Source organism: Phragmites australis, chromosome 17 (genome assembly GCF_958298935.1).
Source record: "Phragmites australis chromosome 17, lpPhrAust1.1, whole genome shotgun sequence".
NCBI lineage: Eukaryota > Viridiplantae > Streptophyta > Magnoliopsida > Poales > Poaceae > Phragmites > Phragmites australis.
In genome coordinates this window covers 10,104,456-10,125,589 of record NC_084937.1, presented here as the reverse complement: position 1 = coordinate 10,125,589, position 21,134 = coordinate 10,104,456, and the positions used below count along the sequence as shown (strand labels likewise).

The 21,134-nt window shown below is 41.6% G+C and overlaps 1 protein-coding gene across 5 annotated transcripts; it reads left to right on the top strand.

Moving 5' to 3' along the window:
* The first annotated feature begins 10,818 nt into the window (after positions 1-10,818).
* On the top strand, positions 10,819-18,393 carry LOC133897671 (BTB/POZ domain-containing protein At5g47800-like). 5 transcript variants are annotated; one of them, XM_062338467.1, is made up of 7 exons: positions 10,819-11,224; positions 12,153-12,242; positions 13,832-13,914; positions 14,044-14,113; positions 16,029-16,430; positions 16,901-17,665; positions 17,765-18,393. In XM_062338467.1, exons 3-7 carry the CDS (start codon positions 13,856-13,858, stop codon positions 18,170-18,172), a joined length of 1,704 nt encoding a protein of 567 aa, XP_062194451.1. In that variant the 5' UTR covers positions 10,819-11,224; positions 12,153-12,242; positions 13,832-13,855; the 3' UTR covers positions 18,173-18,393. The 5 variants fall into 5 exon arrangements, with proteins under 5 accessions (XP_062194451.1, XP_062194453.1, XP_062194452.1 ...); XM_062338466.1 differs by lacking the exons at positions 10,819-11,224; positions 12,153-12,242 and adding exons at positions 12,665-12,750; positions 12,863-13,111; XM_062338469.1 differs by lacking the exon at positions 12,153-12,242.
* The last annotated feature ends 2,741 nt before the right edge of the window (positions 18,394-21,134 follow it).

Genomic DNA, 21,134 nt, shown 5'->3' with positions numbered 1-21,134 from the left:
GGAGGAGAAGGCAGTGAAGCCAGTTTCTCTAAAGGAGGAGAATGCAGTGAACCTGCCTTCTTTGGAAGTGAGAGGTGAGATGGTGGTGCACTTTAAGCTCGTCCACACTGGGATGCACTACTGACCATGATGAATTAACTAATATGATCAGCTTCTTGTGGGCACGAATAGTTAGCTCAAGGATATATATATATAGTTTTATGTCATGGGTTATTTTAATCCATCAAAATTAATATTAAAAATTTGGGATAGGCTAGATTATCATTTGAGTACTACACTACTGCTTACCAAATGCCAATGTATGTTATTCAGTATTTTAGTTTTGCCACTAATTTGAGTAGAGCTTCATGTTTCCATCCATGGAAATGTATATATTTGGCAAATATGTGTATGCATCTATGAAACTATGTATGTGGAAAATATGTGTATGTATGAGTTCAGTTGCAATGTTGATCATCCAATTTTTATGCAATCTTATTATCAGCAGATACTATAAGGCAAACTAGGAGTACTCCAGCAGGCTCAAAGTTGACAACAAGCCAAACAATCTAGCTAGTGCATTGAACTCAATTTCTATTTGTATGTGATCTTCCAAAATATTACATGTCTTTTGGAAGCCAAACAATCTAGATAGGGAGGGGGAAGGGGCCGGTGAGCTTCACCTTGTTGTGGGGGAGATCATGATGTAGTCGGCTCGGTTGGAGGGTGGCCAAAGGTGGTGGTTGACAGAAGGGGTCCGTGGAGGAGGTCGGGTGACTGCTAAAGAGGAGGAAGGAGATGAACGGTTGGGGGAGCTCATCAGGCTTTATGATGCCCGTTTGCCTGATCTTCCGAAGGTAATATGATAAGTTGATTGGTGGAGTTTCGACGTTGATTATCCAAAGGCTCTGAGCAAGATAGATCGAGGACCCTTGCAACCACTACACCACTACTTTGTGGTTATCAATCATGCCAAGACGCAGTTGACCTCACCAAAAAGGTTTTTCCTGCAAGTGAATCAAGAACACAAACAAGAACATATAGATGCAATCTGAATATTGCTAATTACCAATGAAGTGCTCGAGTTGGAGTTCCACAAACCGAACAAGCGGTGAAACTATATAAAACAAAATAATCTAAGCAAAATTCAAGCTAAACTTTGACATGAGGAGGTCAACCTAGGTTTGTGCAACCATGGAAAGAGGTGTGCACAACCTGAACTCCAACCCCGACACAATTACAAAACCCAACAGGGTCCAAAATGGTGGCGCAACACCTTATTCCTTTCACTCTAACTACATTATAAGGAATATTTGGTCGAGCTTATGTCCATTGGAAAGGGCTCATCATAAGATTTCCAGAATGTCCAAGTTTTCCTAGAATGAACTTCGTATGAGAGAGTTATGCCCGTTTTACTGACGTGCTATCCTGCGACTCGACCACGACCACGACTAGAGCTCAGCCTTGAGTCCTAGTAAACTTAGCCTTCAAGGGGTGATATCTGGGTAAGGTTGTGGTGCTTCACCCATATTTCTAAGCAATAAAACAACACGAAACTTAGTAGTATTTTATTCTCTATGAAGAAAATATGAACAATAAGGAATGAATTCACCATGTGTATCCAAGGGAGCCATGGGCGCATCACTTTAGCTTGAGGGAGAGGTTGGGGAGCTCCTGGTGTAGATCTTCGATGGATTCTGGCAGCAGTCGGTGAGGGAGATGGCGGCCTGGCTTTGTGGCATGGCTGATGTTGCTCTGCTCGAGCACGCAGAGGAGAGGGCGTCAACGGCAGTGGTGCATGGAGGAGAGGGTGTCGACGACAGCGGTACATGAAGGAGAGGGTGTCGACAGTGATGATGCATGGAGGAGAGGGTGTTGATAGCGGCGGTGCACGAAGGAAAGGACATCGACGGCGGCGGTGCATGCTCGGAGGTGGCTCAGGGAAGAGGAGGTTGGAGGGCACCAGCTAGGGCTAGGACTTAGGAAAAATGACACAGGAAGGGATGGATGAATATATACAATTTAGTCATAGGTGACAGGTGAAGAGTATCACCCGTCACCTATGACTAATCAGTGATCACAGATTAGGCATAGGTGAGGGGTGAATAATATCAACTGTCACCTATGATTATTCACCTATCACCTATTCATTTTAATAAGTTACGGGCTAAGAGTATCACCTGTCATCTATGACTAATCAGTGACCGGTGAAGAAAGTCATATATCACCCGTCACCTATGACTAATCCCATAGGTGATGGGTGAATAGTATAACCCGTCACTAAAGATGGCAACGGGTAGAAATTACCCGCGTACCCACAGGTAAAAACCCCGATAGGCACGTGTCCATGTTTAAATCGTTGCCCATGGGGATGGGTGTGGGTTTGAGTCTAAACCCAACGGACAGAAGGATCTGGGCCTGAAACAACCTTGCCCGTTCCCGCTTCGCTCGCATACCCGCTCCACTGCTACTGACATGTGGGCCCTAAACACTTAGTATATAAGCAAACTCTAGGGTTCTCTCCTCTGTCCTATCCTTCCACTCCCAGTCTCCCACCCTCATGAAGTCCTGAACCCCTCACCTATCGCCAGCCAGTCACACACCCAGTCACCCAAATCTTGCCCCTTCTCCCGAATGGCACCACACCACCAACGGTCGAAGTTGACTGCCCATGGCCCTCCCTCGACGGGTTCCCACGGCTGCCCACCGGAGCTTCGAAGCTTGCCCAGATCCAACTGTCCTCCCTGCGGCACCGTGTCTAGGTAACATTACATCAGCTCGGCGGTGCTGGTGCCCTCCCTTGCCCACAACAGCTCGACGATGCTGCCCTCCCTCGCATGTCCTCCAGTAAGGTGTGCAGCGGCGCCCTCCCTCGACCTTCACAGTCTTGCCATACTCTAGCAAGGTAATTTAGTAATTTGAGGAAAATTTTGAAGTCTAGATATATAGACAGAAGCAAATTTTCAGGAGGCGTGTCTATTCCTGGAATTAGCTTCTGTTTGGTGGTTTAGATATTTGTACTAATAATATCTAAGAGGTTGTGTCAGACTCCCAGTTAAGCATAACGAATTCCAGTTGCGAGCTACGAATATAAGTTTGGTTCATGAAAAAGTATCTTGGTTTTAGATTAGCCAAAAGAATAACACTACTTTGATATTTTTGGATCGGTAACAATGACGATTGAGATGAGCACAACTGCTTAAAAAATTTTAGATATTTTTAGAGTAGCAACCACAAGAGGTAAATGGCATACTAAAGAACGAGAAATGCAAAAGAACACCATCGAAATGCAAAAGAACACAGTCTCTACTTCTATTGCATCTATGTATTGGGCTATTTTTTGGATCAAAGTATGTGGTAGCTAACATTTTCTTCCCTAAAGTATGTGAGATAAACATGAAATCAATTTTTGGGGTTATGATGAAGATGAAATAATTAGAGAAATGTTTACTGCCATGATAGCAAAGTATGATAAGTATTAGGCTGACATCCACGGTCTCATGGTTGTTGCTGTTATTCTTGATCCATGTCTTAAGATGACAATGTTACATGCTTGCTAAATTGCCCTTTTGGGTGAAGAAGCAGCTGGAAAATATGTTGCAGAGGCCTATGAATTGCTAACTTCTTTGATGAAAGATTACCAATGAAAGACCAAGAGGTTGTGGGTACATCACCTAGTGGTGTTTCTTCTTCAGTTAGTGCCGCTGCTGTGTTGTCAATCTTTAGAACCCTTGCTGCAAGTAAGAAGACTTCTAGCTTCGTTAAAAGTAAGAATGAGCTAATCGCTATTTGGAGAAAGAAACTCTTCCGCATGATGATAATGAGTATTTTGATGTCTTTGGTTTGTTGAAGGTGGCTCGAACTCATTATCCTAGTTTGAGGTTGATTGCTCATAACATTTTCGCTATTCCAATAACAACGGTAGCTTCTGAATCAGCTTTTAGCACTAGTGGGAGGCTTCTAAGTGAGCATCGCAGTCGTCTTGGAAGCTTTGATGTGCAGCCAAAGTTGGCTTCGTCACACTCTCAAAGGTAGTGTGCATTTGCAATGTATTCCATTTCTATATGACCTGTAGGCTGCAGCTACTAATGTACATAAAACTTTATTGTAGATGAAGGTGATGGAAGGTTTAATAGCTTCTGGTCATGCCTTGAAGACATTGAAGAAGAAATGAAGGAAGAATCTTGCATCACTACCGTTGACTCCGATTAATAAACTAGCTCCCAGCTATGTTTGTTTGCATGGTTAGAATTTGTTGTCTTGTTTAATAATGTCCATTTGTTGCACTATTCTCTATTATGAGGACTTGAGGAGTATGAACTACATGGTATGCTATTTATCCATGAGATGTTTGTTAACTGTAATATATATTTCGAACTTGAGATGGTTGTTGCATGTATGTTTCAATTGATGAGATTGTTGTTTCCTGTATGCTTAAATTGATGACATTATTGTTGTATACTTGTTGCTATTATGTTCCCTAAATCCCTGCATGTTTATTTGCTCCCTGTATGTTTACTTGTTGGCGGGCATGTGGGCAGACCCGCGGGTACGTGTTGCCCGCGAGCGGCGGGCACAGATGGGGTTTCGCCCGTGACGGGTGATGGGCACGGGTGCAGGTTTAGAATTTAGCTCGTGAGCCTATTCCCATGGGCATTTTGCCCGTTGCCATTTTTGCACGTCACTTATCACTCGTAATATTATTACAAATTCAAATAACATGAAACCTAAATATTCTCAAATTCAAATTTATTACTTTTTATATGTAATTTCACACTTAATTCAAATTAAAATTTGACATTAATATTACAAATTGAAAATATATAAATCCAAAAATTGAAATTAATAATAAAAAATTCACACTTAAATTCAAATTCGTTGTTTTCGTGCTTTCTTGACTTGGATCCCTTTGTTATGGTCGGAGCGCATGTGTGGAGTTTTCTCGGTCGGCGAAAGGCGTGGCATGATTGCAGTAGCAAAAGGGGGAATTTTATTGAATTGATTGAACTCCTCCTCATCAACGACGTTTGCAACTCCAATGATGCATCTTTTCCCAGCGGGAACCACATGGCATTTCTTCTTTGTCATGTCGAAAGGATCTAATGGCCCTAAAGGAGGGGGGGTTAATAGGGCACTGATTTAAAAACTAAACAAACTATCGATTTCTAGAACAATAAGTAACCTTAGTCTAGAAAACAACTAGACGATATAGCAAGCTAAAAGAACACACATGCAAGCATATAAAACATAAGTAAAGTGTGGAATTAAAACTTGCATGAAGGAAATGCTAGAAGCTAAATGCGGAAAGTAATAAGAGTAGGGAAGATGACACCAAAATGTTTTCCCAAGGTATCGAAGAGTTGGCACTCTCCACTAATCCTCGTTGGAGCATCCACACAAGGATGTCGCTCCCCCTTGAGCCACCGAGACTCAAGTGCTCACTAGTGATTGCCACTTCTCCATCTCTGGATTGGCGGGCATCAAACCAAGTACATGAGCTTCCCGGGGCTCCCATAGGACTTCTAAGAGCTCACCGAGAACACCTCCAATCTCCACGACCGAATAGGTGTTGCCAATCACCAAGAGTAACAAACTAATTGGTTCACTTGATCCCAATCAAGCCTAAAACAACAGCTAGATGCACACTCACTACTCTTGGAGCACTAATGGAGTCCTTAATCTTTAATTAAGAACTTGCAAATCACTTCAAGTGCTCTCCCTTTCCTTTAGATGACAGACAATGTGTATGAATGCTTCTGGGTTGCAAGAGAGACGAATGAAACCAAGTGAGGATGTATATATAGGCTAGAGGTCCAAATCTAGCCGTTGCCAACCAATCACTTTTTCTGTGAACACCGGATGATCCGGTGCACACGTCTCTGTTAACACCGAACAATCTACTAAGCTAACTTTTTGAGACCGCTGATTTGACAGTTGTCAGTAGCCATTGCAAAATGCTCCGGTGTTCTACCATATAGCATCACCAGATAGTCCGGTGAGATATATTCTATTTCATTGAAAATACGAAGTTTCTATTAAATGGTCCAGTGATGATTCCTTTAAGACACCGGATAATCCGGTCAGTTCAACTTGTATTTCCTCCAAAAGTACCGAGCTTGTGTTAAATAGTCCGATGTTTGAACCCTTTAGGTCACCGGACAATCCGACGCATATAACTTCACTTTTCTTTGAAAAATAATTCTTTTGTTAAATACTCTGGCGTATTTCCTTCCATCACCAGACAATCCAATGAGTTCAAGTTGACGTTTTCTCAGAAACGAAAGATAGTCCGGTGAGTAAAAATCCCTCTGAGGCCGGACAATCTGATGAGAGCAATCTTCCTGGAACTCGTCTAATTCAATCGACTTTGAGTTCTAAATTCTCGACTTCTCACCCATGTATTTATTTGAGCTACCTAGTGCTAGATTTTTATAAGTGTGTACCCAACTATTTCTTAAACTCAATTAGGTCAAGCTACAACACTTAGCCCCCCTTTATAGTACGGTCAAAAGACAAAAGAAATGACATATAACTAATCCAAGTGTCCTTCATCACCTTGTGACACTTAAAACTAGAAAGTCCTTAATCTTGACGTAAAAGTCCTTTGATCGATAAATAGAATTCCATGAGGGACCAAGAAAACCATTCAATCATTGTAGATTAATGAATTCGAATTCCTTCAAAACATATGCATTAGTCACAATGATATGGTTGTCATTAATCACTGAAACACTTAACATTTTACCTAGGGGCCTAGATGCTACACGTGTCAGTCACATAAAAGACTTGGCGAACATCTTTAGCGAATACGAAGGTTCTAGACTTGTATCCGATATGTTTGAGATCAACGCTAGTGATAAAATCCTGCTTACATGCATGTATTTATCTATTTCTAGTCCTAAATGATAAATCTTCTTTGCGTCGTAGATACTCTCGGGCACCAAGTTCCCCTCCAGTAGCATATCCCTTAGCAGATCCAGCAATGCATCAAAACTCTTATCAATCCAACCATACGTTGTCTTGAGCTGTAGAAGCTTAGGTCCCCAAATAGCCGCATGCACTTCTCCTTATAGTTAGGATGAAAGGGTGCCTTGGAATTTCGCATAATTTCTTGGAATTTAGCAAACTCACCACTATTATACTCGTCGTGCCACTCGACATCCCGCACCATCTGGTCCACATTCTACACAAAATCCTCAAGATTATTATCATTGAAATCTAATATGTCCTCATCTTTGAGATTATGACCTATATCACCGGGTATAAGTCCTTGATCCATGCTGTCAGCATAGAGGCCCTGATCCATCTCTCCTTCGTTAAGGCATTGCTTGCCATATTTATTCCAACATGTATAATTCTCTTTAAATCCACGTATGACCAAGTGTGTATGAATATTGTCTGATTTAAGGAACTTCTTATCATTCTTGCAATCGCGACATAGACAATACATTGTCATTTTACCATGATCTTTCATATTCGCCAACGCGGCACTCATGAAATACTTCACTCCGCTCAGGTCCTCTATCAGTTCAGGTCTCAAGGTACATCCAACTTTTGTTCGTCATCTACAATGTAAAAATATTCATTCTTCATTAACAATTATTACTTTAATTGTGTGATTAAGCATGTGATTAAAAATTCAGTACAATTATACTAGATCTGTGGCATCTCGCGGTATATCGGGAAAATCTAGTATCAAATCTAATATAAATACAACTCACTTGTACTAAGATTTTAGATAAAGATGCAAAATAATAGATTACAACTCAAAGCAGAAAAAAATCTACCAAAATAGAGGTCAGAGGAGGATAAAAAGGAGGAGATGCAAACCTTTAAAGACATAGCAACAATTCAAACTTCAAATCAACAAGATACCAGAGTCTATCTAGCGGAACCGAAGAAAATCGCCAGATCTACTACACGTCCAGTACTGTTGGGTCTTGTAACTGTTGGACACGCACAATAGCTGGCTAGGTCTTATAACCCGTCACTTGTTACAATCATAAATGAACATGACCCGTCACTTATGACTGATCAGAAAGACTTGTCACGTATGCTAGGTCATAAGTGACGAGACATAACATAATTCGTCACTTATGACTGCTGCAGAGAGACCCATCACTTATAACCAGTACATAATATGACCCATCACTTATGACTAGTGCTAAGTAGATCTAACACTTATAATCAGGTCATAAGTGGCAGGTGTAGTTTATGGTCTGTCGCAAATGTGAGAAGTGACGGGTAATATTATGACCCGTCATTGATGTTATCAGTAACGGATCAATGTCCGGTCCCGACTTGAGATAATATAACTGACGGATTATATAATAACCTGTCATTAAAATTATGTCTGATCTATCTATTTTTCACTTAGTATTGATAAAAAAAGGCATAATACATCATATCTACATTATCACCGAAAATTGAGCCGGGAATAGAACAAACAACCTGTGGAAACTGGTCTAAGTGATCTACAGCTCTGGCAACCAATGGACCCATATGAGAGTCACTCGAGGAAGCGGTGAGATCTCATTGGCCTGCAACATCTTACAGCACATGAAAAAGTGCCTTTTTACATCGGTCTGTAATTGTCGACAAGACAGAGTCCATCAGTCCTTTTCTCTGCAATGACCCAATGGCCATGATGCCTTTTTTTTTCCTGAGAACCCATCATGTTATCTGTGACATTAAGAATGTAATTGCCGGCACGGCCCTCACTATAATTATTGTTGTAGTTTCATTCCTAGCTCGTAACCGTATACTTCCTCCGATTGTAAATATAGATTATTTTAGATTTATGCATAAGGATTAAGAAAGTAGATCAAATAATCTTATTGCTCTTTGTTTATTCTGTATTGAAAAAGATAATTCATTCATTTGTGAGAGTGATATCATTTATTAAACAAGGATAAAAAGGGAATAAAACAGAAAAAAGTGCATAGTAGTTTGAAAATGACTTATATTTAGAGAATAATTGAGGAGGCTAAAATGATCTACATTTGCAATCAGAGGGAGTACTAAGTTACCAACTCCCCCATTTGGAAACGCATGGATTTCATGGAATAAGCTTTGTGGAAATAAATCCAAATACACTTTAAAAAATTCACTAACCATCTAATCCAAATTGGCCCTGAAGATGCAGCTGACTTGTTTCGTCGTCGTGTGCCAGGCTATGTCTTTCCACCAGCTAAGGCTGATACAACCCTGGGTGCCCCATAAAGCAATACCAGCTACATTTTAATCATAGATCAGCAATACCCCACAGAAGATTGAGGATATCTAATGTTGTTTGGATGCTTTTGTTGCGAAGCTTAATCGTCAAGAAAGTGCATAAACCTTTTTGGGAATGATAGAACGAAGTTAATGGGAAAACTAGTGCCGTCGGTTTTCATGTACAATGGCAGCAGATTGTTCTAGGGACTTGCCAAGGAGAAAGAGGGCATGGATGATTTGACGAGGTTAGGAGGTAGTGCATCCCTATCTGTCGTCGCTAATGCTTAGAAAGCTGCCAAATAATGCGGTTGCGACCTCTTGAGAGTTTTGTGGATGCAGTAAGCTAGCACAGGAAAAGAGTATGCTATATACTCTAGGTAGTTTTTAGTTAGTCCGGGCTATCAATATTAATTTTGCTCCTGGACATTAAAAGAGAATAACCTGGCTCCTACGTGCATAATGCCATCAAGTATTTGTTGTGATGTTTGGATCTTACTATTCTAACTTGTCATGTTCTTTTTTTAGTCATGGAATAAGCTCTGCGTACCAAATGCCCCCCAAGAAAGGACCATACAATTTTTTTGGCTCAAAATGATTTTGCTTGCAATTCTAAGAATTATATTTACATGTATTTCCAATTTATTTTGCAAAGCAACGTTTCCCACTTAATACCACTGCTAATTGTTTCTTTATAGTGATTAATATACAAGTACAGATAAATATTGTTGAAAACTAATCAATAAATCCCTGTGTATTGAGCCTAAATAATGAGTAATTTGGAACAGGGGAGTAGTATCGGTTCACCTTGCAACGCCACCCTTGGTCCCATCGTTGGAGCGCGTCAACTATTGCAACTTTCCATCAGAATGCACCAATTGAATCAGTAGTTCCTCTAAGTGTTATCCTCTCTGGTCATAAGTACTTAATATTTAGGATAATGACATTGTTTCTTAATATGCAATTTATGATATTATAAAAGTATTTTTTATGATAAATCTATACATATGATTTTCATATTTCCAAACTGAATATTTAAAAATTTATTTATAGTTAAAGTTTCAATAGTGTGATCAAAAACTTGTCTGAAACATAGTATTTATGACTAAGGAGAGATAGAAATTTAAGAAAAGACAGAGATTTTACTTGTACTTAAACATTTGACTCGTGGAGTCCCGCATTAATGTCCCATGCTTTGCTGGGTTGATGCACATAAAAATGCATACATGTAGCCATCTCTACAATTTCTATTACTTTAGCAAGAAAAAAGAACTGAATTCATCCATATCAATACAAAACATATAGACGTAAGGGCAATCAAGTTTCTTTCGCATGTGTACTTTTCAAAGCTCTTTTCTGATAAAAAAGATGTACCGCATAACTTATTTGAAACGAAGTGACAGGACAGTTGCCTATTATATTAATTAGAAATTGAATATCCGACGGGCAATAAAACAAAAAGGCTGATTGAGGCCAAAAACTAATCAACATTTTTTTTCCCCATAAACTAATCATGCTGCTTTTTTGGCCTATTGAGAGGTTAATCGAGCTAGTGATGGCAGTAATACACTATCCTCCGCCGACTTGTGGGGTCCAGAAGATCCTGGTCATACCTCTCGTTCTCTCGTTGCCACATTGCTCTCATTCCTTCACCACACAACTCTCTCCTCTCTCTCTCATGATTTCACCCAATAAGGAGAGAATCTTATGTGTAGAACATGTGAGAAGAGGCATTTGAGGGAGGGGGGTATCTCTTGATTGTCAGCATCCTCCCTTTCTCCCCTTCATATAACTCCTCAACTCATGGAGGCCTAAATCCACCATCTGCACTCCTCATACTGCAAGAATCTCTCTCTCTCTCTCTCTCTCTCTCTCTCTCTCTCTCTCTCTCTCTCTCTCTCTCTCTCTCTCTCTCTCTCTCAAAGGAAGAGCCTCCAAGACTCCTGCAACAACGATCTCAAGCAAAATTTCTGGATCAGTGACCGGAGAGGATATCTCTCTCCGATAGCTAGATGCACGAATCCTGGTTAAGGCAAGCTTTCTCTCTCCTGTCACTCTTTAGTCTCTAGGCATGCACGTCTGCTTGAGCCACTCCATCCATTTACAGAGCTTTAGATCCATGGTGAGTATGCAGGAATTCAACTGCAACTACATCCAAATCACTGCAGTTCTTTCTTTTAATTGCAACAAAAGTTATCTTAGCCGACAAGTTGAAGTTCAGTTTCTCACTTCTTTCATCCCAATTTCTGGAAAACAAATATTTGGACCTTGGTGTTTTTTTTTTTGTGGCAGCCATTTAGTATGCATGGGTACAATACAATCCAAAGATATATACAATTTTTATTTTCCAATTTTGAGATAAAAAAAGACCATGGAGTTCACTTCTCCCATACTGGAAAAGTAATGGTGTTTACCTGCCACACGCATGCCTCTAATAAGTGCCTCTTATAATTTTTTTTGCATTTTCTGTCAATTCAAGAAAAATATTTTTTATTTCCCAAAGAATTAGCTGTTAATTCATTGAATACTACTTGTACCAATTTTGCCATGGCACCAGCTACATACATTAAATCCATGTGTTGCATGATCCAATATTTACATCATGCAAGCAATTCTCTCCCACACACCAACCCCCTCTCGCTTGCAATGAACCTGGCATCTGCTGCTGTACATGCATTTCATGCTAGCTGAGCTGGACGTGTCAGACCTTCAGTCCACATCCCACTAGTTAAGGAGTTCATTCAGTATTACAAAAAACTAAAAAGCGTCACAATCGGCGAACTTCCGACGACTTTTGATATGTTTGAAAGCAAACCAAAGAATTTATCCATTATTTGCATGTGCCCAAAGTCCATACTGCTGCTCAGCTACTCATGGCAAGCTTGCATTTTGCACCCTGATGAAGCCTGCATACATAAATGGACACCGGGATGATGCCAAGTTGCTAAAATCTTGTGCAGAAAAGAGTGAGCAGCAAAAGGAGAGGAATAGCAAGTAACCGATCATGCATGTCTCGCTGGTAGAGCCTTGTGGGGTGAGGCCTGCTTGAGGTGAGCACTATTCCATCTGAAAGCAGCACAGAGTATTAGTGTCATCACCACTGTTTGTTCTCTCTCTCTCTCTATACATGTCTATTGCTACAAGCTGGAGTTTGGTGCATGATGAGGCTTCAAGGGACATGAGTTGCAGGGAGGCCCCATATGTCGTCCCTAATGCCTTGATGCTCTGGGCACTGGGGAAATGCTAGGTGCACAAGCACAGAACTGATTCACCAGATTTCAGGGATTCCCAGCTCCTCGAAATCTTGTCCTTTTGGATTTTTCCTGCCCAGAAAAAAACAATTAGCATTACTTCATTTATTTAGTTTCACCAGAAAATATAAATTACCTTATCTTGGATTCTTGCTTTCTTAAAACGCTGCCTCTAATGAGGCCTGATCTACCACTCACACTTTTTTCACTAATGTGGCCAGCACCCTGTCTCTGTATTGGATTATGAGTGTATGTGTGTTGTGTGGTCTGGGCACAGGTCACATCGACACTACACCATCAACAAAAGGTGAGTCAAGCCTAATATACGTGCGTGACTATGGTTCTGAGGTCATGCTTGCATAAAACCGAAGGAAATGCACACAAAAAACACATGAATAATAAGCACTTTTTTCTCAAAGATATTCTGAAGTCGAAAGGCCGGAGAGGGCTAGGATGGGCGATGGAGCACACACACAATGGAAAGTGTGGTCCCGAAAGCTCCTCTCCTCCTAGAGGATATATATTGGCAGGGGCTGATTGTGCTTTTTCTCCACATGAGAAGGGTCACAACCACATCTCAGTCACCTCATATTTTCCATGAGCTCGAGGTTCAGCTTTCTAGCTGGCAGATCTTAAGGTTTCAGAGTTTTCCTTTTTAATTCATCAAGGTATGGATCAACTGTAGCATGATACAATGCATCGGTTTTGCTTGAAGGGTGGGCTTTTCTCGAATTTTAGAAGTTTTTTTTTTACCAAATTACTGGCTTATTTGTAGTTGTGCTTTCATCACCTTTTCATCTTCTTTTTCTGCCATGTTCTGCAATTTTCATAAACACTTGCCATTGAAATGATTTATTTGTAAAGTTTTACATGATTTTAGCATTTATTGATCTGATCAGACTCCTGCTGATTATTGCGACAAAGCTTCACTTGGATCCTATAATCATTTCTCCTTCAGAAACTTCTGTACAATTTTAGCCAAGGTTCTGAAAATAAACTGTAACTGACTGGTAACAATCTCTTACCGGAAATACTGGCTACAAAGACAAAATTACTATCTAGCTCTGTTTTTTGTTGTTTTTTATAACCACTCAGAAGATAATGTTTGACAAGGTTGTGGTAGATTTTGGATAGTTTTAGCGATCCTCACATGAATTTCTAATCTTTTTCTAAACTAGTATTATTTCGATAATCAAAGAAACACTCAACAAGGTAATTCTTTTTGTTTTTGACGGAAACAGGACAAAACTGACAGTTTGTAGTTCAATAAATTGTCAATGCGCTGATCACAACTTGCACTCCGCTCCTCGTATTTTCAATCATATTTATGTGCTCAAGTAATTCAGCTAAAGCTTCCAGGGATTTAAACAATCTTGTGTCATTAGCAGGAGTTGATCAAGAAGACCATCGCAATGAAGTACATGAAGCTTGGGACAAAACCCAATACATTCTACACCGAAGAAGCAGTCAGGTAACTGTCATGTAGTATCTTACGTTTTTCTTTAGGAAATATTTGCATCTCTGCCATATAACATAGTTTGGAGAGAAAGGAGACCAATAGACGAGTTACCTAACAATTTTAGCTGTTATGGCATTGTAGGTCAGTTGTGTCAGACATACCTGCCGATCTCATCATCCATGTCAACAACACCAAGTATCAGTTACACAAGGTACTAATGTTTTTCACTGATTCCAAGTAATTATCATTCTCTATTTTAAAACATCGTATACATTCATCATGGAGTGCTAATTAAATAAAAAAAATCTAGAAGATTTGAGACAGATATATTTTTTTCTTGGATTTATGGAGTCAAAAGCACTAACCCTAGTTTTGGCTCTAATACCATATTATGAATAGCACTTGTATTCCATGGAGGACATAGACCAATATATATACATTTATAGGTGAGCAATATGCAGGGAATCGCTTATAACACGGGGATATTACACAGGCTCAATATATATATCGCTAACAAAAAGTAATTTTAGGAACTCTTTAGTCAACTGAAATACCCTTATCGCCTCATCCAATGCGAGGAACATCTCCTCTGGAAAGATTATGCTCAATACTGAAATTGCAAAGTTCATTGAGAAAATGTAATTTTAGCAATCAAGTCCAGTTGCAACCACTTCTAAAGGCTCGCAAATCTGAATAATTAAGACACTTGACGAACATAGATTAGGATGAGGGTGCTGAACGAGATACATCTTTCTCCTATAATTTATCGCGTCACATGTTCCCCTTTACCACTTTCTTTCCGTAGGCATCGTCAGGGAACTAATGATGCTATGAGCTAAGGCGCCTTTACTAAGTCGCCGCTTGCAATGATCAGCGTACATCAACGCCTAATGATGGCATGAAACCAACTCTATCTTTGTTTTCTAAAATGCTTAATCAATGAACGAATCTCGGTTGGTTCATAGGCCTGAGGATCTGCTTTACCAAGATTGTCATAGTTCACATGCCAAACGGAACACATAACCGGATAAAGAATGCTCGTCTCGCGCTTTTTCAAATACACGCTTCAAAAGCTTCTTCTGAATAACACGCAAACCTAGTAAAGCATGTTGGAAGAATAGAATGTCCAGTTCTTCTTGAAGTCTTGTCTCGTGAAGGCCACTAATGGGAGTAGTTTACAGGCAATTTGTAAAGTGGTCAAGTGGTGAAAGCTATTATTTGCCTGTAGTTTCCAAGGGTCGGTACCGACGGGCCGTGGCGGTTTTGCAGCACACTGCTTCTGGTCTTTTCCATGGAACCCTATTTTTATCTAAGTCTCTAAGATGATGACTTAACTTGTACTAGTATCCTTGGAGAACATATGCAATTAAAGAATATCATTCAGGTTGAATTAAGTGATATGCATTTGGGATTTTGCATTTTGCGTGAACTGAAAACAGAAGAATCAGAGATGGGAGTAGAAGTGATGGCAAGTAAAACGTTATAGAGCTTAGCGGCTTATGCTTTCATGATGAGAATTTCCTCTCGAACTATTTTACAATATTTGCATATCACTTTTACATCTGAACTGGTGGGTAACTTGTGACAAAGGACTCCAAATGCTGAACTTACGCAGTTTCTTGCTTCCACGGTATTTGCAGCTGAAATTCGTCAGCACTATGAAAATGCTGCGTCTGACTACATCGATTGCAATCTGCCTGACAAAGTATGCAAACAAATATCTAGAGCAGTGGCGAAAAGAACCGACGATGCTCTCGCTAGTTTCTCTTTTTCTTTTGTGCAGCAATAGCCATAGAACAATATTGGTAAACTACAAAGTACAGACCCATATTGTTGGCTTCAGTGAATTATTCGATCGACATAATGACACGTTTCGCACAATTTCCCAGTACCTTATAATGAAAATATCAGATAACTTGGAAGGGAAACTTCATGCCAATGCCTCCAGGTAGATAAGAGCATCTTTTCAGGACGAGAGCTCACAATTACACCAAACTTGTTGAAAAATGAGTAGTACACAGATTCAAAAAGAGAGAAAAATGTTGAATAGAAGCAGGGCAGCAATTTTGTGCCTTTGCCCCTTTCCGATGTCCAGCCTCTTGATTTCAGGTGTTGTTTACCTGTAGTTCCCCCTGCTCCTCAAGTGCGGCCTCCTGCAGCTCCTCTGCTCGGACACCGACGACGGCGAGGAGGAGCCCGTGCCCGTGGCGCTCCACGGCATCCCGGACGGCGAGGAGGCCTTCGAGCTCTGCGCCAAGTTCTGCTACGGCATGTCCATCAGCATCAGCGCAGGGAACCTGGTGCCGGCGATGCTGGCGGCGCGGTTCCTCCGGATGACGGAGGCCGTCGCCAAGGGGAACCTGGTCGCCAAGCTCGAGACCTTCTTCGACTCCTGCGTCCTGCAGGGGTGGAAGGACTCCGTCGCCGCGCTGCAGGCTGCGTGGCGGATGTCCGGGTGGAGCGAGAGCCGCATCGTCCAGCCCTGCATCGACTCCATTGTTGAGAAGATCTTCATGCCGCTATCAAAGGTCAGTCGCTTCACATTGCTGTGTTCTTGCTTTGTGCTATTTGTCGCTGATTTGGCGCCAACGTTTCAAAGGATGACATCATTGCAATGGCTTTCTAGAATGAGCTCGGCCCAGTTTTTTTTTTTTAAGAAAGAACTGCCCGGCCCAGTTACATTTATTTTAATTTTTCTTGTGTTGTTCAATGAACTATATATTAGATGTACATTTCCATTCAATAGCTTCCCTACCACTGAACCTTTGGATTGTTTTGGCTTGGGTCTTGTGGTGCACAAAACCAGTTAGAATCCTCAAGAATTAAATTATTATTGGAAAGGATGGATTTCTCATGGTTTTACATAAATTGTAGGAATTCGTACATATCATTTCAAATTTCGTTGAAAATCCTCCTATCAAAAAAGGTCCTTAATTTAGCTTGTAGCTTCATCTTAAGCACTCAGGGGACATTTGTCGCCATGTCGTCTTTTTTACAGGTCAACTGGTCCTACACATACACCAGGCCGGGGTACACAAGGAGGCCCCACCAGTCAGTCCCCAAGGACTGGTGGACGGAGGACGTCTCGGAGCTGGACATCGAGGTGTTCCGGTCGGTCATCTCCACCGTGCGCGCGTCGGGGCTGCTCCCACCGCCGCTCATCGGCGAGGCGCTGCACGTCTACGCGTGCAAGCACCTCGTCGACCCACTGCATGCCGGCGGCGGCGCTGGCGCCACCGCCAACGGCGTCCTCCTCCAGGCGCAGAGCTCGGCGGCGGGCGAGGAGACACTGACGAAGCAGAGGCGCGTGCTGGATTCCATCGTCACGATGATCCCCAGCGAGGCGGGGTCGGTCACCGGCCGGTTTCTGCTCCGTCTGCTGCGCGTGGCGAACTACGTGGGCGCGTCGTCGTCGACGCGCGCGCAGCTGATCCGGCAGGCTGGGTCCCAGCTCGACGAGGCGAGGCCGACCGACTTGCTCGTCCCGCTGCCGTCGGACCCGCAGGTGTACGACGTCGGCGCGGCGGAGGCCGTGCTGAAGCACTTCTTGGCGCAGTTCCAGCGGCCAGCGGCGCCGGACGAGCGTCGGCGCATGAGCGCCGCCATGGAGAAGGTGGCCAGGATCTTCGACGAGTACCTGCGAACCATCGCGCTTGACCGCGATTTCCCCGTTGGCAAGTTCGTCGATCTCGCCGAATGCTTGCCGGACATCGCCCGCAGTAACCACGACGGCCTCTACTATGCCATCGACACCTATCTCAAGGTCAGGAATCACAAATCACCATGCTCGATTAGATGCTTGGAAATCTGTAAACCTTTATTACCATTTGATTGATTTGAGTTGGTCATCAATGGCGCGCAGGAGCACCCGGAGCTGAGCAAGGTGGAAAAGAAGCGGCTGTGCCGGCTGATCGACTGCCGGAAGCTGTCGCCGGACGTGCGGGCGCAGGCGATATCCAACGACCGGATGCCACTGCGCACCATCGTACAGCTGCTCTTCGTCGAGCAGGAGAGGTCCATCGGCGGCGGCGTCGCACCGGACCGGGCCTCCGTCGACGCCTTCTCTCGGCTCGCTGCAAGAACCAAGGAGGACGAACCGGCGCTGTCGTACGCCGACCACAAGTCAGACGTGCACCGGCCGCACGGTGACCGTGCCCGGGTGGCGGACGGAGCGACTATGACGAGGTCGCTATCGGCGTCGGCTAAGACGGCGGCAGCGGCGAGGAAGGAGAGGACATCGGAGGAGAGGGGGAGCAGGATGAGGAACTAGCAGTGAACGAAGAAGTGAATTGTGCTTCCAATTTGTTCATACTTGTGATTCTTGTTTCTTTTCTTTTGATTTCAGTGATCCCATTTTTGGTGGGAGATGTAAGAGGCATCCTTGTTCGAACTTCAAAGAAAATGAGAGGTAGATTTTGTAATTAAAATGGATTTTAGATCAATAAGTTGCTACAGTAATACAATTTAGGATGAAGAAAAGGTTCATGTTCATCATATTCTTCCTCCCTTTGTAATTGCTGTAAAACCCCTTTGAATTTTAAAAAATCGCACATCAAGTAGCGTCAACAACTTAGAACATTTGACATCTTGTACAACAAAAATGGTCTTCGCTGATGAACCATCCTGAGCTCCTCTGATCCGTGGCCTGTCAAATATCGGCCAGTTTTAACACCGACTTAGAAAAAATATGCACAGTCAGTCAAACGCATCCTGTTAGTTTTAACATGAGTAATACATATTATAAACAAAAGAAAATCTTCGACGCTTTCTTAGAAATACAATCTTCAAAGCTGATTGCTTTCTTAAAGAAAATGATCAAGTAAGTCATCGCAGAAAGTTATTTCATATGCCACCCGCTTGCAATGAACAATGTACAATAACTAATTCATCTTTCCTGACAAACGAAAGGTCAAGCCAAACGACTGGCTTAAAAAAAGCCGATCGATGACCACACCTTTCAGTTACAAGTTACAAGTAATCTCCAGACAATCTCAATCTTATTCTCATCATAGCTCTGCCTCAACTGCACAAACAAGAATATACCCAAGCAATGCTTTGCAGTTTCGAACTACAAACCGAAAACCAAGAGCTGCTATGATACACTAATTTGTTCCACACTACAGCAAAATTACACTTACCAAGGTGTGTATCAGTCAATGTCTATGTGAGTGCTTCCGACTTTTTCGAGAGCTAATGTCACCTCTCACCATCTTTCTTCTCTCGGTGATTCTGGAAGCAAAACAGATGAAACCGATGATCGCCAGGGCATACAAGGCTCTATAAGGTGCCAATGCCATGGGGCTAACAAAGGAATAATAGCCACCCACGAGGTAGAGGAAGCTCAGCCCAACTTCGCCCCCTCTCCTTCCAGGTAGCTTGAACGATATACAGCTGACATTTGGTTGCGATCCGAAATGTCCATGTAGAATGACGCCAACACAAATGGCAGAATCTATGAACCAGGGAAAATTCTGCCCCATTCCAATTCTCTGTAGGAAAAAAGAACCGATTAAAATCATCAATGATTAAGCAGCATAGGATATACATAAATTGCTGGCACGGTGGTAATTAGCATCTCATCAATGTTTTGTTATATGTTTGGTCAGAATATCTGACCTACAAAACAGAAAATATATCAGTTTCTAAATAAGAGAACCATTCACCAACCAAGATTACTTATTGATCAATGGAAGGGTAAGAAAGATTGATAACGAAAACCAAGTTTCATCCTTTCTTTAGGGTAATGATTTGACAAACACACTGGCTAATTGGTTAATTCCTAATACCTAATGCCAGTGCAGCTGTCAAAATCAGTAACATGCTGAGAAAATTTATCAGCCATTAGCGATAAGAAAACAAGTACAGAAAACTGGCAACTTCAAGGAAATTTCCCTAATGATATTAGGTACAAAAGAATGACAAACCTGTAGCCAGGCAACAAGTGAAGGTGCAAACATGAGTGTAGTTAGAGGATGCAAGATCATGATCCCATGCCGACAGTCAAACAATTCTAGTTGACGGTCGGTAAAGCTTTTAGCAGCTGTAGGGCTATCTTCCATTGGCAGAAGTTGTTGGAGCCCATCTGGTTTACTTCTGGATGGCAGAACAGGATTATCACCGATCTTGGATTTATACCAGTCCTTTTTCTGAGTAATGCTTCGAAAAGAAGCTGCTAAAAAACTGTTACAAGACCAGAGTATCCACTTTAGTAATTGACAATTTGCAATTACAATCTGCAATGAAATCACATATGCATGGTAGGAGCATATGTTCATGCATTCAGGATCAATATCCTTGCTACTACTGAAACAAGCATGGAACATATGTTCGCACATTCGTCCATAAAGCAAATCTTGTTGAAGATAAAACACAAATTAAGAACATACAGCTCATAAAATACTGTTTCTTACATAGTGAAATTAGTAAGTAAAATGTGTGTGTGATAAATATATTTCAGCAATTAAAAAAAGTTAATATGCACCTGCATATGGTTGAATGAGCATGGAAACCATGTGAGAGAAGTAGCAGACCAAGGCCGATTGCTGGATGAACCAAGCTGACAAGTGGTATTGTAGCAATTGCTACAATTATATTTGGATTGTTCTTAATGATCTGCACAATCTTTTTCAAAAGTAAATCAGATAGTACCTGAATATAAGAGCCTGCAAGAAAAAGAATGCAAAAACATGCAGGCTTGCATATACTCTACTTCTAGAAGGGTTGGTACCTTCAGTGGCTGAAATGAGAGTGAGAAAGTGAGGAACTGGTGAAGAAATGTAGATTGAACAGTACCCTCCCGTGATTGCCAGCTGGAGATCATTGTTGCGAGATTAGGAGAAGAAAAATGATGTAGGATTGTATGCTCAGTGGAGATTTCATAATGTAAACGATACAGCAAATAAAACAACCTGTAGGTTAAATTCTACAATGGTTTTACACAAGCGATAACCATAAAACGGTCTATATAAATTCTACTAGAAAGAAGATAATAGCTACTCATTTGGAATAGAATTAAGACGGGGCAGTTCTGAAATCAAACTGGTCATCTTTTTCAACGATATTTTCAAATTTGATAGATCAGAAAAATACTGTGCCAATAACATTATTAATCAACAATGATCAATGATCCCCAATAAAAGTTAATACTACAGAAGCAAGGTGCTCCAATCAAATGGAACATATCCATCCCAAATACGTACAGGTAGTAATTTTAGGACTAACAGCTCTTTCAA